The sequence below is a fragment of the Xiphophorus hellerii genome, chromosome 21 (assembly GCF_003331165.1).
Source record: "Xiphophorus hellerii strain 12219 chromosome 21, Xiphophorus_hellerii-4.1, whole genome shotgun sequence".
NCBI lineage: Eukaryota > Metazoa > Chordata > Actinopteri > Cyprinodontiformes > Poeciliidae > Xiphophorus > Xiphophorus hellerii.
Genome location: NC_045692.1, coordinates 4,483,506 through 4,500,062, shown reverse-complemented (window position 1 = coordinate 4,500,062; position 16,557 = coordinate 4,483,506). Strand labels below are relative to the sequence as shown.

The following is a 16,557-nucleotide window of genomic DNA, read 5'->3' as shown; positions in this document are numbered from 1 at the left end:
ACAGCCTCATTAACCTGTCCTGGGCTGCTGCTCAGAGAGATTCCTGTAGTTTTCATTGGGAGCTGTGCAGGTAGGCGTCTCTTTCATCCTTAGCCCAATGACCGATTTTAAAGGCTTTGTTTATTGTAGCTGCTGTGTTAAATATGGTTGTGGTTTCATTCTCAGTGTTTTACTATAGCCATGCGGTCGCTGAGCTGCTCAGACTAACGTGCCTAAAGCCCTGCCCCGTCCAAAACTCCACGGCTGGAAAACCCAGAGAAGCAGAGTCTAGAGCGGTGGCTTTCTCTCTGCATTTAACCTCAAGCATCATGGAGCTTCCATCTGCACCTCATTGCTTTTATAAACCTGTTCCAGACTATAAGAGCCGTCTTAATTATCACTGGGCAGAAATATCACTGAACCTGTGAGTTTATGGTGTTAGTTAACTGCTTCTGTTAGACTGGGAAACAAACAAACCCTGGGCTGGATAAAAATGAAGCCTGTCTAAATAAAGCTGCTGACTGTGGTAAACTTGACACAACCAGAGACGTCTATTACATCAGATCATCATGTTCTCCTTGTTCTCTCTCACTCTCCATTTTTACAGCAGATCTTCCAGTCTGTCAGCCTCCATCTGTCAACAGAGCTCTGATTCAAACAACCTTTGACTGGATGTTGGGCCCCATGGCTTGTTTCCACGCATGTTGAGTCGTTTGCAAAGAAATTAGCACAACTCACAGTAGATATTTATTCCAAACCAGAACTGACAGAAATGTTTGTCAGATTACCAGTTGTAGGTGATGTGTGATAAAACCCAATCAGCTGCATCATGTTTGTCCCTGCTGGACATCATTTTACCAACAAAGTTTCTGTTATCAGATCAGACCTTCTGCTGGTCACCACAGTTCTTCTCTCATCATGATCCTGAATCAGGTCGTCCAGAGCTCATGAGAGCTGCATGATCACTTCCCAGTTTCCCATCAGATCCTCCTGTTTGTTTTCATTCTTCACCAGTAGGCAGCGTGTGGTTAATGACATCACACTTCCTCCAATGAGTCCAGCGGAAGAACAAGAGTGAAGACGGATTTTTAATGCCTTCAAGGTCTGTGGTCTCCCCTCTAATCCGTCACTGTCAGCTGCAGCTTCATTGTAATCTGTTTCCTAGCTGCACCATGGGAAGATGGAGCCGTTTTGGAGGATGATATGAAGCTTCACTTTAGGTTTTGGTCCTGGACTGAAGAGGCCCTGCAGACTGGAGTCTGATGTTCTGATCCCTCTGGACTGATTTCTGTGCAGAAGGAAGACAGATGGAGCAGAGGACGTCCCTGATGAGCGTCCGCTCATTGGAGTCATGAAGACACTGTGATTAGGGAGTGTTTAGGTCATTATGACAGCGTCAGTGTGGGCTTTGTTAGTTGAAGCACACATGGGGAACACGTTCCATGTTTTTATAGCAGACAATGGAGGGTCTGTGGTGGAAATCTTTGACCTCTCAGAGGCAACTCCAGTTTGAAACCAGTCATGTAAATGAGATGAAATCGAACTGCTGCTTCAGAAAACTTCACTTAGACTTTCTGAAATACGGAGCCACCTGTCTCTGGTTCTGTTTGTCTTGGGAAGGAGTCAAACAGAACTCCTTTCCAAGTCAGGAAAGGAGTTTCCCATGTTAGCCAAAACATGAAGTCAAAGTTTGTCAGCGTCTATTTATAAATCCATGTAGGAAGAACTAGATCCAGATGTGTGCTGGTTGACCTCTGACCTGAGCTTTTCTGAGATTTTTGTGGAAAATGAGTTGAGAGTGGGTGGTACACAGAGCCTGCAAAAGACCTAAGTGTGAATAAAAAGTGCTGAAATCAATTTCTGCTTCCATGCTGTTTAGTTATAGTCATTGTTAAATCTGCTTCTGGTCGGCCTGATGGAGCCAAATCTTCACGTTGATTTGATTCTACAATGAAACAATTCTCTGTGTTTCCCTCAGAATCATTGACCAGCTTGATGGAGTCCGCCTGGTTTGGTCACTACTAAAGAATCCCAATGCAGAAGTTCAGGCTAGTGCTGCATGGGCCATTTGTCCGTGCATCGAGAATGCAAAGGTAAAGTAAAGATTCATTGTTTTAGTTCTGGGAGACATAAAGTTCATCAGTGTTCCTCAGAGCAGAGTGTTTGCCTCTTAAACACACATTTATCAATCATAGATTTTCACATTAAAAGGTTGTCTCAGTCAGAAGGCAGAAGCTTGTTTCTGTCACCCAGTTTGTCTCAAGCTGCTGCTTCTGCTGGGAGGTCAGCAGAGGCAGAGCTGTGTCAGCAGAGGCTTACATGAACCCTGGGCTAATATGAAGCAGAGGAGCTTCCTTGGCACACTGGGATTGATGAAGTGAGGAACAGACTGAGAGAAAGATTGTAATATCCTGTGGGTCTGATTTCCTTCCTGAAAATCTTCCCTCAACATGCTGAGAGATGGTGGACCATGCAGCCTCTGTGAAGCCACTTCTCCAATAAAAACACTTTGAAACTGGAACAACTACATGACCATAAATACTGCTTATATCATTTTAGCTGCTACTATGTTTACTTAAACATTAAGAGCTTTTGTTGGTCGATTTTCTGTCATGAAAACAGAAGATCTTACCTGCATTTAGACATCACTATAACTGACATTAACGCTGCATGTTATAATATATCTGTGTCTACAATATAAACTCCAAACCATCTGCTGGAACATAATTTGTCAGACATTAGCTCAGTTTATATGGAGCTGTTTTGTTACATCAGAAGTGAAATCATAAAAAATGTTAAGACATTCAATCAGAACAGACCGATCTGACCCCGCTCAGTCAGTATCAATAATCATAAATACATTAGCAGGATTATGGTTTTACTCTTCTCTTCTCAACAACAGGTGTTATTTAGACATCTGCATTCCAGTTTTGATGGAGCTTCACAAAGGCAGTTTCTTGGTGTTTTTATGGGACGGGGCAGTGATGAGCTGAACCCGATTCAACTGCTTTACTGCCGTCTTTGTTTGGATGAAAACCCAAAATGTTTGAGTTGGCAGATCGGTTGTAAATTTATGACAGAACAGTGGTATAAATGCAGTGGTGTTGCTGCTCTGCAGACTCAGATATCTACAGGAGCTACACTAACTGTCTGTAGGTTATTAACTGGAACTGATTTTATTCAGTAAAATGAGCCAAACTACAGAGCAGCAGGTCCTTCCAATCAAGTAAACGGACCCCTCTCAGTTCCACATGATGAGGTGTGTCATTAATCTGCCTGGTTGTAGAAGCACATTTAGATGATTGGTTGATTTTTCCTTTGCATGTGAGCAGTGAAAGTCCTAGAAGTCTGATTGGTCCAGAGAAGAGCCTCAGAGCGTTCTTCTGAGCTCAGCTTCATATCAAACACAACAGATAATGTGTTTTCTATTTCATTTCATCCTGAGGGGGAGGTTAGTAACAAATGTATTTCCAAGTGCAGCCTCTTAATGCAGCAGCCTTAAGAACTGGGGGCCCGTCTGGGGCATGAAAGGGATTCTGGGTAGTCTGTGGCAGCTGGTGGCTTGAGAGAGCTTCCTCTGTCGCAGGGACTCCCAGCCAGCCATCATCAGTATTCCTGAGGAAAAGCTTCCTGTGTGTCGGGGGCTCTGTGGCCCTGGCAGCTCCCTCACTGGCCTGCACTGTGCACACGCCTCATCCTCTGGCATGGAATCACAGGGCCCATACACTGCACTGACTCCTGATCCCAGCTCTGAGCTCCCTGCTGGAGGGGAGAACACTAAAGTACATCCAGTGCTTGATTTTACCAGAAAAACTAAGAAAATCAATTGATTTTTCTGGTTCCTACAGAACCATGTATCAGCTCCTGACATGTGGATGATGTTGAAACAGACTGAGCTGCAGCAGACTTAGTGATTTTCATCCAGTTGCCCATAATTATTGCATTGAACGAAATTTCAGCTGCATTTTCAAAGTCCTGAATATTACACACTGAGCCACATTCATGTTTTATTCTGTGGCAATGATATGGTACATTGGCTTTTTAAATAGTGGCCCGATGCTGATATGACAGAGTATTAGAGCCATACTAGGGAAAAATCAAATAAAAATACAAAACAGTCACTTTGAAAATAGTCACAATATTAAAGTACATCTTTCACTTTAAAGACATGTTGAAGTCTTTGTATTGTAACAAGTCTGAAATTTACATTTTTGTGGCAAAAATGGCTCGTATTTCAAAATAAAAGGTATTAGTACCTCCTCTACCTTAGCCTGCTTACTGCTCCACTTGAAAATAGCCCCTAGTGATCAACCGCTAATGACGTAGACAGAGGAGAACATTCTGGATGGTGCAGCTAAAACCATTGAATAAAACCTTAAGGAGGTGACCAATTTCAAGCATTACATTGGCTGTATGTTTAAGATTGAAGGCTCACATGTGAACCAGAAGTCAGGACTATTGACAACATAGTAATCAGAGATCACTTTAAATCGTAGAAGAGAACATATTGGAATGGAAAACATGTACACAGACCTGGAAATGCTAACTGCAGTGCTAACAAAGAGAATTTTGCAACTATAGCTTTACATTTACAGATCTTTAGATCTTTTCATTGGAATATATCTACCAAGATAAGATAGATAAATAATAAGCATATATACAATTAGGCTAAGAAATATTGGAAAATTGAATAACTCTGTCCACCGAGCCTCTTCCAGGTAAAAGCTGGGACTCTGGTTTTGTTGTTGTTTTTTCTTTTTCTGTTTTGTTTGTCCCTTGCCATGTCCAGAGCAATTGCAGTTTGAACATCCGCACATAAACATGTTTTAACCACACCTGAGCAAACAAAACCTCTGAGTTCAGCTATCAGACTGCAGTTGTTAGGGTCCGTTCTCCTCCAGTTACGTCACGTAAACCACATGTTTTTTTTTTAGGAATGCTTTTTGGTTAATTTAACACTTTAAAACATTTGCTAGCTAATTAGAGACTAAATACAGCAACAGGGTTTCAACCATTTAAAATAACCTTAAACACTTTAAGAGAATAAAGTCGTAGTATTACGACTTTATTCATAGTAATAACGGAAAGGTCAACAAACCAAACAAACTGCAGAATAGGGTTGGGCAGATTCCAGTTCTTCATCCAGACTTCCTAAATGTGGTCAGCTTAACCTGCCCTCCTCTCCTTTTCCACATCACTGTCCCTCCTTTCATCGTTTTCTGTGTTGACCTTCACTGAGCAGCAGCTACTGTGTGTCTCTGTGACTGCAGGACGCCGGGGAAATGGTTCTCTTCCTGATCGGTGGACTGAAGCTGATCATTCAGTTACTGAAGTCACCAAGCAACGAGGTGCTGACAAGCATTTGTGCCGTCATTGCCAAACTAGCCAAAGACAAGGAGATCCTGGGCGTCCTCTCTGATCGCGGGGTTGTCCCCCTGCTGGCCGGGCTGACTAACACAGTAAGAACATGTCGCTACTGACAACAAAGCAGCTTTTACTCTCTGAATACTGGGATTCTGTCTGGTTTACAGTCAGGTTGAAGTTTAGTTGTTTTCCTTGCAGTTTCTTCAAATATCAGCTGATCCGGAGGATGTTGTTGGTCAAGAATTTCTTCCTGTTCTCCTCTCTGCAGACTGATGACAGACTCCGCTGCCACCTGGCCGAGGCCATCGGCCACTGCTGCATGTGGAGCTCCAATAGGGCATGCTTTGGTGACCATGGAGCCGTTGGCCCTCTGGTTTATTACCTGGAGTCGAACGACAATTTGCTCCTCCTTAACACAACCATGGCCCTGTACCAACTGTCCAAAGACCCCAACAACATCATCACCATGCATGAGGAAGGAGTCGTTGAGGTCAGTTGGGCTTCCTCTTTGACTGGATACCTGCGTCTTCATTAAGTCCTAATTTGTTGCTCATTTCCAGTTTCGAGTCTGTTTCACAGCTTTGAGGCTAATTTTAGCATAGCTGCATTGAGGAAAATGTGCTTTAGTCTCCTGCCGCCCTTGTTTCAGTGATGTGTGAAAAACACAGAGTGATAAACTTTGAGAGGCTGAGACTATTTTCAGAGCCTTTGACCGATGGAGCAGAAACAGTCGGTGAAAACAAGTTTCCACTTTCCAGCCATCATGGGAATTGAGAAAAGCAAACAGCTCAGTGTGTGCAAAGTGCCAACCCTACACTGGACCCTAGATGCCATTGCAGCACAAGGCAAAGGACTGTAGCTGGGGGCAACTGTTGCTAAGGGTTGTTGCTTTACCTCAGCTCAGAATGCAGCAGCAATATGTTTCAGACCAAGGACTGATGGAGAAACGGCTGAGAGTTGAAACCCATCCATGGTTCTGTTTATTTTCCTCACAGTTGGTTACATCCACCAGACTTTTCATTGGGGCCATCATGTCTTCCAACCAGGAGCTACTTCTGTATTTTCCTGCTCAACTCCTCACACTCTATTTGTGTCTCTCAGTAAAATAGATTGAACGTTAAGACGATGCTGTGACTGAAGTCTTGTTATGAAGGATAAAATGTTCATGTTGGTAAAACCTTGCTGTCTGATCCTTTCATTAAATGAGGTTTTACAGAAAAACTACCACATAAAAATCCATCTGTGACCACAAGTGTGTGAAACGGTCTCCCAGTACCAACTGGACTCTAAACTCGGAGCTGGTTCTGCAGCTGAAGCCAGATGTTCCCATGTTCATTGAACTGGTTTACTTGAACTCAGAAGCAGCAGCCATGATGGGTCAGCTGTTCTCAGAGTTCAACCCAGTTTACAAAAGCTGCTGAAATCAAATGTGTTTAGAGTTTGAGCCGCAACAAAAACTGGACCATTTCTTTATGTGTCTATATTAGTGTGTGAAACACTCCTTCTTTTTAGTGTGTGTGTGTGTGTGTGCTTGTTATTAGTGTTGCAGCTCAGAGTTGCAACACTTCACCATGAGGTATTTTTGGACTTTACAGAGCTTAATCACCAAAGACCCTGTAGCTGCAGCAGCTCAGCAGTTTATCTGAATGTCAGACATGGAAACACAACACAGATCGCCTGATTGGTCAGATTGAACTTCATCTCAGCTCCTCTGAACAGGGAAGCTGATACTAACCTGTCTGAGTCCAGAGGAAACACACTGTGTGGGAGCTTGTCTGTCTCCACAGCTGAGTGTGTTGCTCTAACTCTGGACTTCATGATTTAGTGAGATCATATTTTTTTCTTCTCCTGTTGGATAAAAAATGAAAACAACCAGAAATGATGGAGCTGCTTCTCTCAGGGGAAATGCACTCCAACCAAAACACCAAACGCCTCTCAGTTTGATCTAATGTCTGCTCTCAGGATCTCCCACTTTCCTCTGGATGAGCCTCGTTTTGTGTTGTGTATCAAATCAAGCTGCCTTCCTCCTGGCCTGTATGTTGCCTCCAAAGTTCAGGGAATTGTTTGCTGAAGCCATACATCCATTCAGACGGATTCAGACAGCTGCTTGTGTTAAACAGCCTCTTTCATAAGCAAAGCTTTGTGAAGGAAATTGCTGAAAATTACTAAATGCAAACCGTAATTATTGGTAATTTGCAGCTGAATGTTTTCCAGAATGCAGCCTTTGCCAGGTCCTGGTGTGTATTTTAGGATTTTACTAATCTAAATGAGAAAAACGTTTGCTCTTTAGTTGCTCTGAGTTCCCCTCTCACCCTGGCACGGTGTGTTTTCATCTGATTCTTCTCTCATGTTTTGTTCTTCTGGAGATTTGATAAAATGAGCCTAAAGAGGAACCAGGAGTACCTGGAGATTCAGCCTCACAGGTTTTCTTTTAGTTTGTAGAGAATCTATTTTCAGCTTGTGGCTGTGCTGAGCAGATGATACAGGAGCTGTGGCTACAGCTTTACTAGGACCATCATAATTTAAGTCCAACGTCTCAGAGCCTTTGACTGAAGCTTCTGTCCCTCTTGTTGTTCAGCTCTAACAGACTCTGGGTTCAACCTGAAACTTTTCCTCCTTTTCCTCTTTGGAGACCCAGAAAAAGCAGCTCAGCATCTGTGGCTGACTGGAGGCTGCAGGGAATGTTGTTTACCTGGACTTCTGCACCAAGTTCCCCTCGACCCGGCTGAACACAGCCGTCTGTCTGTCCTGTTTGCCTCCACAGCTGAGTGTAAAACATGGGGAAGCTGGGAAGGGAGACTCACTGGAAACATCTTCAGAACTCCTGCTGCAGTTTTCAAACGCTAAGCAAGTGTTGATGTTCCTTCAGTCAGGGAATGTCTAATAAGTGCTGGATTATATTCCCAGAGATCCCAGCTGGGAGGGAGAGATGGAGCTGGAAGAAAGGCTGCAAAGAGAGACGTGCTTATCTTAGCTTAGCTTTGCTCTTCAGGAGACCTTATTTGGCCCCGTCTGAATAACACGCCACCAGGCTGGCAAATAAAGCAACCCTGGCACTTCTCAGGCATCCTGTTTTTCACTAAAGAGCCTTGTTTAGGGAGCTGCATGTTTTCTGGAGCTGCTGGAGGGAAATGTGCTGCTGGAGATCTGATGAATGGGACAATAATCCTGCTAAATGTGTCATAAATTATTATCTGGAGTTTATGAAGGGACCATGTTTGGTTCTGTCTATTGTCTTGAGTTGCTCTTGAGGAACAGGGATGTGACAGTAGCTTTTGGTAAAGTTTTGGTATTAAAAGGAAGTGATTGTTTTTGATCACATAAAAACAGATGGATTTTATTAAACTGCACTGGAAACACATTTTTCACATCACGAGTCACATGATCAGCAACCAGATGTCCAATCTTTCTGGCACAAACCACCAAAACAACAAGAAGGAGTTGGAGTGAAAAAAAAAAGAAATCATGATTCATCATGTTTTCTTCATTGTGTTAACATAGTTTCTAAAGATTTTCTGGGGCTCAAATGGATTACAATAAAATGCCCCCAAAACAGAAAAAAAAAAATCAACTGGGAACAAACCAGACTTAAACATTTACACATATTTTGTTTTCAAACTCCATTGAAGTTTATTTCACACTTCAGGTTGCAACAAAACAAACTACAAACCATCTTTACAGTGAAACACTTTTGTGTAACTTTATTTTTATTTTTTATTTTTATTCATCCATACCGCCTCCCACGTCCCCCTGTAATGGCACTGCGCCCCCTACAGGGAACCACTGTTAACAATTAATCTGTATTTTTTGATTGCATTTCTTATTTAGTGGAAACACCGCAATTCAAAATTCTGTTGTTTCAATATTAGTGAAATATAGCCAAAGTTTTGTGCACATTTTTAAAGGAAACACAGCTAGTGTTGACTGAAACCAGGAGAAATGTTGAACCTTCGCTGTTTTTCCCAGAATCTTGTTTCCTTCCCTGAAGAAAAATCCTCGACGTCTGGAGCCTGAAAGAGCCTCAGACGTCTCAGCTGGTTTTTTATCAGGGCCTTGTTGTGTTTAGGAGGAGGAAGTCCTCAGTTCTCACCTCAGGGTTGTAATGTTTGACTATCCAGAATAATCAAACATGCAGCTTGAGGAACCTCAGCGGAACGTCATTGTGATTTGACCACACAGCCCACACTGACCAGGTTTACCATGTTTATGCACAGATATACTTTGATTTTGGTTCCACTACTTCTGGCTGCAGATTTGAAGCAGGAATTTCAGAGAAGAAACTGGAAGAAAAGTTGAGGCCAAAATCACCTGCTGCTCAGTGGTGTTTCATTTAGTCTGGGTTTTTCTGCTTCCTCCACATCATTAGCAGTTCATTAAAGCAAGTTTTATTTTGTCAAAAATAAACTTCCAAAGCTGGTGATTTCTGTAAAGCCCAAAGTTTCTGTTCCGCAATGAAATCTAACCAGATCCATTACACAAGCCACTAACAGGCATAGAGCTTGACCTTTGGAGCAGCAGAAAAGCTGTCGACTTCTGTGGTTCACGCGCAGGGTTTTAACGTCCAGCTGCTCTGCACCACTTTCATCTGGACAAAACTGCAGAGGTGTGTGTGCAGGCAGCTGGAAGCCCTCTGCTGAGGCCTGCATTAGAGAGTGGATGTTCTGCCGTTTCTGGTCGGTGGCAGCAGTGAGAAGATGACACTAAATGTTCTCAAACACATTTGCGTATGGTTGATTTCTTTTCAAAGTTGACTTTGTCCACTGTGCTTTTCCTTGCAGTAACTTCTGTCCTTTCCACTCCCACAGCCACTGGTCAAGCTCATAGCTTCTGGTACCGACGAGATCCAGGAGTTTGCTGCTGGATGTGTGCGCAACATCCGTCTGCTGGTGTTGGCCAATCAGAGGGCTGTTTATTGAAACGAGAGCAGCTGATCTCAGCTGAAGCCCTGGAAATCCACCAGAGACTGTTTGAAAGGTATGAGGGTGGCGAGCAGGACGTGATGAGTCCAGATGGCCCAAATGTCGGGAATCAACAATGGACATGATGCAGATAAAAAAGTGAATACAGTAAAGGACTTTTTGAAAGAATTATTTGGAATCTTGTCAAGTTCATCTGAGCAAAATCAACATTACTGACCTTATCATGTGTCCCTTAGAAAGCTAACTACAGACTGTTTTGAAGGGGAAATATGATGTAAAATCGACTTTTCTGAGCTTCATGTTATGTTATTTCCTTATCAAAGTGTTGCCTTGATTCTTTCATGCATATTTGAGAAATCCTTTAATCTCCCGTGGCAACCAATCAGCTGTGCGGCTCATCTGGCTGGACCTAGCCCCGCCTTCGAGGCGCAGCTCCTTCTCAGAGCTGCAGTTTCCAAGCTTCCCAGTTTCTGCCTAACAGCACCATTCCTCTGTGAGTTCCCTTCAGCTCCTTCAGACTAGCCAGCAGCAATTAGCAAGCACCTGGTGGAACTGCATATCTACTGAACTTATTACACCAGCTACTTCCGACTCCCCTTATGAATGAATGTGTGTGTATGTATATATAAACAACTGAGGTTAACATAGAAACTTGATTGTGCTGCAAAATGACACCATGTGCCTGGGAAATACATAATAATACCTCTTTAAATGTTTCTTTGACAAAAGAGGAAACGTTGCAGAAAGCTGCACAAGTGTTTCAGATCTGCTCTATTAGATAATCTGAGAGGAAACAAATGAAAAGTTTGATCTGTGTTGATGAGAGAGATTTTATTTGTCCTCTTGCTTCTGTTTACCTGGAAACTTTCATCTTGAGCTTCTTGTTTCTGTCAATGACATCATCACAAGTTCATCCAAACAAACCCTTCCTTCTCTTGCTCTCCTTCAGCCTGGAATCTATGATGATCAAAATAAAGATTATTTTTGATGCTTCTTTTGCCAAATGTGTTTTAAAAGTGAAACACTTTGGAGCCCCCATCTCTGCTTTTGTTAAGTGATTCAGAGGAGACCACAATATTTAAACAGCCACATCTGCTTCTGGGAGCTCAGTCTGCTGCAGTAGTTTATCTCCATGTGTACTTATATGAACAGACCCAAAGCTTCAATGCAGCGTTTAGATAAATGCAAGAAAACACTTTGGTTCTGTTGAACACACTGAGTCTGCACAAACACTCTCTAAATAGCATTTTTATTCCATTCCATTTTTAGTTTCAACATTTATTAGAAACGGTCAAATCTATTTTAGAAAGCAGCTCATTTTTTCTGTCAGTAAAATTTTAACTCCTTTTGGTTTGCAGGAATCATCTTTACACACTTCTAATGCTTTCAGTCAGCAGCAGCTACAAAAATCCCAGTGAGTTAGAGAACAACAGAAAAGTTGCTCAGCTTTTTTAATAAACTTGTTCTTTTGTTCCTGTTGCAGGTTCCTTCACTAATCTCATCTCTTTCTGTTCTTCCAGCTTACAGACATTATATTTCTTGGGATGTGTGAGTGGTTATCATTGCTGCTGATCTGGGCTCGTCTTCTGGTTCTGTTTATTAGAAACTGTCTGGGTCGGGCTCCACAGGCCCTCCATAGCAAACTGTTGGCTTCAATCATGGATCCTCCTCTGCTGTCCTGGACCCACTGAGCTCCGAGATGCTGGGCTCTCCACCTCAGTCGCTGCCACAAAGTCTAAAGGGATTTTCATCAATATCTGCTGCATGCAAGAACAGAAAATTAGTAAAACATAGAAAATATGTGTCTGGAGATCTTCATCGCTCTTTGAAGTCTAAGCAGCAGCAGCTGCTTGCTGGGGTCACTGGAAGAGCATGATGAGGGAAGAGTGGCTGAGATCGCTGGTTACATGTGAAGATGGAACTTCACATGAAACAACACAAACTGGTGAAGACAGAAACTCGGAGGGAAAAATCACAGAATCAATAGAACAAGATGGATGGTTACTGCTACTTGAAGTGTTGTCAGGAAAAAGTCTTAAAGATTTTTCAACTCTGAACAAAGTGACTCCACCATGTGGAGCTAAAATGTGGCGTTTACCTGGAAACAAAGCAGCTAGCTTGACGTTCAGGGTACATCAGCTCTGGAGAAGCTGGTTCTGTTATGATGTTCTAGGTTCTCATTCATCAGACTGTCCAATGTCTGCTAAACACCCTGAGGTAGAAATAGCAACATATGACATCACACTGTCATACTTAATGTGGCCCAATAGCTCAGCTTCTGTTTGCCATCAGGATGAATTATGGACAAAACAACCAGTCAGATGAAATACAGCAGAAAGAAATGATGGAATCACTCAGTGATGAATAAAGACTGATGATCCCCACGAGACGTCCGTCGGCTCAAAGGATTTTAAATCACCGCTTCAGGAAGGATTTGCACCAAGAACATGTTGGTTGTTTCCAATCAGCTTGTAAAACTGAAAACACACAAAGACTAAAGAAGACGACAGAAAACTGTCAACACCATGATTTGGAAGTTGGAAATGTACAACAAAAAAGATAAAAACCAAATGGAAGAAACAAGAAACAGTTTGTAACTGAACTGTAATAAATCAGCTGAAGGAAAGTCAGACATAAACATTCAGATGCTCTAGTGTGACCTGAAATGTGCCGTTCACATTCAACCACTCTTAAATGTTTTTGATTTAACATCACTCCCAAAACGCCTGTATGTCAGACGATGGTTCCACGACGACATCGCTGTCCTCATGACGGTTAAGACGTCATTTCTGCACAGAAGAGTTGGCCAAAATTCTTCACTGCTGATTATAAAGACTCGTTGCCTGTTATCACAAACTCTTAATACCAGTTGTTGCTGCAAATGGTGGCAAAACTAGTTAAAAGGTTAAGAAGGCAATTATTTGTCCCATCGGTCCAGGGTGGGTTGGACAGCTCTCCTGTTAGTGAATGAAATCATTAACTGAAAACAGTTTTTTGTATTTACTCAGGTCATCTTTATCCTTTACTAAGATTAGTTTGATCTAAATGATTTAAGAGGGACACAAAGCAAAAACTCATCTGAGAGGAAGCAAGTACTTTTTCACAGCACTGTTAAAGCATGGAGGAAGTTTAAACCACACAGTCCATCAAATGAATAAAGAAATGGAATAATTAGCTTTAGAAACTAGTTTATAATAAAACAATAACTCAGCATATAGTTCCCAGAACAGTATTTAGGAGGCATGTCTGTCCTGCATGTCCCTGAAGCTGAAACGTGTGCAGCTCTGAGGCCAGGCTGGGAGGAAGCAGCAGAACTTTTCAAGGAACTCAGGCTGGTTTGTCATGAAGCCACAGTTCAGAGTTTTAGTTTTGCCACAAGCCCTCTGAGAAGAGAAGTGTCTGTGTTCGTTGGGACATTAAAGGTTCAGTCTCTGTTCTCTGGTGCAGCAATTATGTCCAACTCTGACCTTCCATGTCCAGGGATCCAACACTTTTTAAATAATTGTCAAGTGGAGGGTAAAGCATAGGGATAACCCTGATGGCAGTTCTTCTGTTTTCAGGGACCATGGAAAGTGTCTCACCACTGGCCTAACCTTCACCTTGTCTCCAGACTCCAGTCCGTGGTTCACATGGCTACTGTGAGGAGAGTTTCCAGATGTCCAGAACTTTTTTTTGTTGTTACCACCACACAGTCCTCCCTTGTCATTTTTTCTTTTTTTGATTGGGATATGTTCAGTTGTATGTGACGGTACCTATGCTTTCCCGATTGGCAACTTGAATTTTAAGATAACTAATTTAATAATACTGTAAAGTTACCTTTAAGGCACACAGGCCCGCTACATATGAGGCACGAGACAATTCCACTCAATCCAATCAGTTTATTCATTTCAATTTTCTAGTCAGAAATATATTAATTTAAAATCACGCACACATTAAAATGACATTTACGGCTCAACTCGAAGCTGGCAGGGACCTACAAAGGAAACACAGCAAACCAAATAAAAGAAAATCGTGCACCAAACCAAAGAAAGTACCACCACCCGGAAAGTCCACCACCAACACCACGAGCTGGCCATTCCTGTCAACAAAAGAAAAGACATTCAAATTACATACATTTCTTGGTTATACAGTTCAGTCCTCACAAATCAAGCAATAGCAGTCCAAGTTAGGAGTCCGTCCTGAGACGAACCGCCGCGCCACAGCAACCGCCAGCCAGAGCGGCACCAGAGGGATCAGGACGAGCTGGTCGTAAACCAGCCTGAATCAGCCACACTGGACGAGAGTCAAAAGCCAGCTTACGCCGACCAGGACAGCGGGTATGAAGCCGACAACCAGGGCGACGGGTAGGCCGCCGTCAGCCGACGACGAATAACCAGGTCACAGGCGGACGGACCGTCAACCAAGGACAACAGAGTACGGGCAAGCAGCCGGCCAAGGACAAACAGCAGCGTCTATCAAACATACATGTCAAAAATTGAATCTGGAAGCATACGTAAAATGAGCTTTCGCTTACCACTGAGCTTGATGCGTTATGCCTCTGGCAGGGAGAAGAAGCAGTCAGCTGGTACAAGTCACCTAGATGTTACAAGTAAAGCTGAGCTAAAGCTAGACTTACAGATATTAAAGGTGTGAGAAGCTTCTTACCAGAAGAAGGCTTGAACAGCAATTAATGGATTAAGCGCGTCAGTCGTATAGCGCCAGTAAACAGTGAAGTCTGAACCGGAAGGAGAACGTGTTGTCTACCAGGTGAGGGAGGGCCCTTTATATACAGACAGCGCTACAACCAATTAAAGTCAGGCACTTGTGTGGTGCGTTCAGAGCCCACAGGGCATACTGCCACATGTATTAAAATGGAACTGCTCATTTAAAGTTGCTCAGAAATCCCACATATCCCCTGGGCTCTGCTGCAACATTCACTAAACAATCTAATAAACAGTAAAAGTTCTAAATATTAGAAGTGGTTTTTCCATCCCCTCCAAGGCACATTTTCTAATTAAAAAAAAAAAAAAGTATGGTTAGCTTGTTATTCTCCCATCATAAATATGTGTCCTCTCAGAACTCCAGACAAAGGACCACACTCTCTGCTAGCTGAGGCCTGAACACAGCTTCTGTTCTCAATCAAAAATGAGTTTTTCTGCCATCCCAGCAGGGTCACAGAATCGGGGTAAACTTTGTCAAGCCATATTTCCTCAGGCCTGGCTCACTCACTGCAATACAGCCATCGGTCTCTAGATTTTACCCACACTCATGACCTTGAAGGTGGCCTAAAATTATTCACACAAAACCCCTGGCTCACCCAAATCCAGAACCCTGGCCACCACACGAACCATGGTACCCACACTTAATCACTACTTGGTTAAACTCTGGTGAACACGGGAGGAAAAGGTTCTGTTTCCATGAGGATCCTGAGCAGGGAGACGATCTTTGCTCTCTGTATTTCTCACCCAAAACTCTTCAGCGTTTGTCAGCTCTAAGATCGTGAGATACGTTGAGTACGGTTTCCAGCTTTGAGATGGTGCTCTGATGAAAATCTTTTTTTTTTTTTTCATTGATTGATGTAGTTACCTTTGTGCATAAAATCTAAATCTCATCACACTAGACCAGGTGGTTCCAGTGTGAATTGTGATCTGTCAAAATGACAAATGGCCTCCAGATTTTTCTGTCGACATTTTTTTGAAAAACCCGTCGAAGACGGAAAGTATTCGGCTAACGGCACATTGACACGGAGAGCTTTCAGTTCTTTACCTGACCTTCAGAACTGAGGAAACTGGGAAATCTTCCAGACCAGAACTTTGATTGGAAGAAACTTGAAAGCTACGACTGTCGTTTAAAAAATATATATATATATGTATAAAAAGTTTACTGATTGGCCTCATTAGGTCATTTCTTAAAAAACATGTTTGAAGTGAGTTTTCCTTTATGGTGATTTACTGTCAGCTTCTTTCAATTGCATTGTGATGATGCTCAGTTTACTGTTCAGTTTTCTATCGGCAGCAGGTTCTGTGTGACCTTTAAACCATCTGGGCCCTCGCCTCTTCCTGTTTGGCTGAGCTGAGAAAGTAGAAGGATAATGAAGCCAACAGGCGGTTCTGGTTCGCAGCAGATGAGGATGAGTGAACCAGAGTCCCGGCCAGGTTTCCCTCAGTGGAACGTAAGCTAACCTGAGAGCTACATGGCTCCCCACCAACTATTTTATTATCCCAGAGTTTTCATCAGGACCTTTTCATCAAGCCATCGCTGTTCAGGACTGGAGTGGAAGACATGAGGCTGAAGAAAACGGCACCAACCAGCAGAA

The 16,557-nt window shown here is 42.8% G+C and overlaps 1 protein-coding gene and 1 long non-coding RNA gene across 3 annotated transcripts in view; one reads left to right on the top strand and one right to left on the bottom strand.

Annotated features, from left to right (window-relative positions):
- The window catches only part of LOC116711917 (armadillo repeat-containing protein 4-like), a 35,146-nt gene extending 23,109 nt beyond the window's left edge, over positions 1-12,037 (top strand). Inside the window, exons 18-22 of the mRNA XM_032551535.1 lie at positions 1,958-2,072; positions 5,250-5,438; positions 5,612-5,833; positions 10,149-11,676; positions 11,783-12,037. Of these exons, the coding sequence (XP_032407426.1) occupies positions 1,958-2,072; positions 5,250-5,438; positions 5,612-5,833; positions 10,149-10,259 (637 nt within the window). The 3' untranslated portion in view covers positions 10,260-11,676; positions 11,783-12,037. The remainder of the gene's footprint in view (positions 1-1,957; positions 2,073-5,249; positions 5,439-5,611; positions 5,834-10,148; positions 11,677-11,782) is intronic.
- LOC116711919 (uncharacterized) lies at positions 11,496-15,777 on the bottom strand. 2 transcript variants are annotated; one of them, XR_004337361.1, is made up of 3 exons: positions 14,776-15,777; positions 12,361-14,713; positions 11,496-12,022 (listed from the first exon to the last, which is right to left on the bottom strand). It is a non-coding gene; the product is annotated as an uncharacterized LOC116711919 (long non-coding RNA). The 2 variants fall into 2 exon arrangements; XR_004337362.1 differs by lacking the exon at positions 11,496-12,022 and having other exon boundaries at positions 14,004-14,713; positions 14,776-14,837; positions 14,907-15,137.
- Positions 15,778-16,557: the final 780 nt, after the last annotated feature.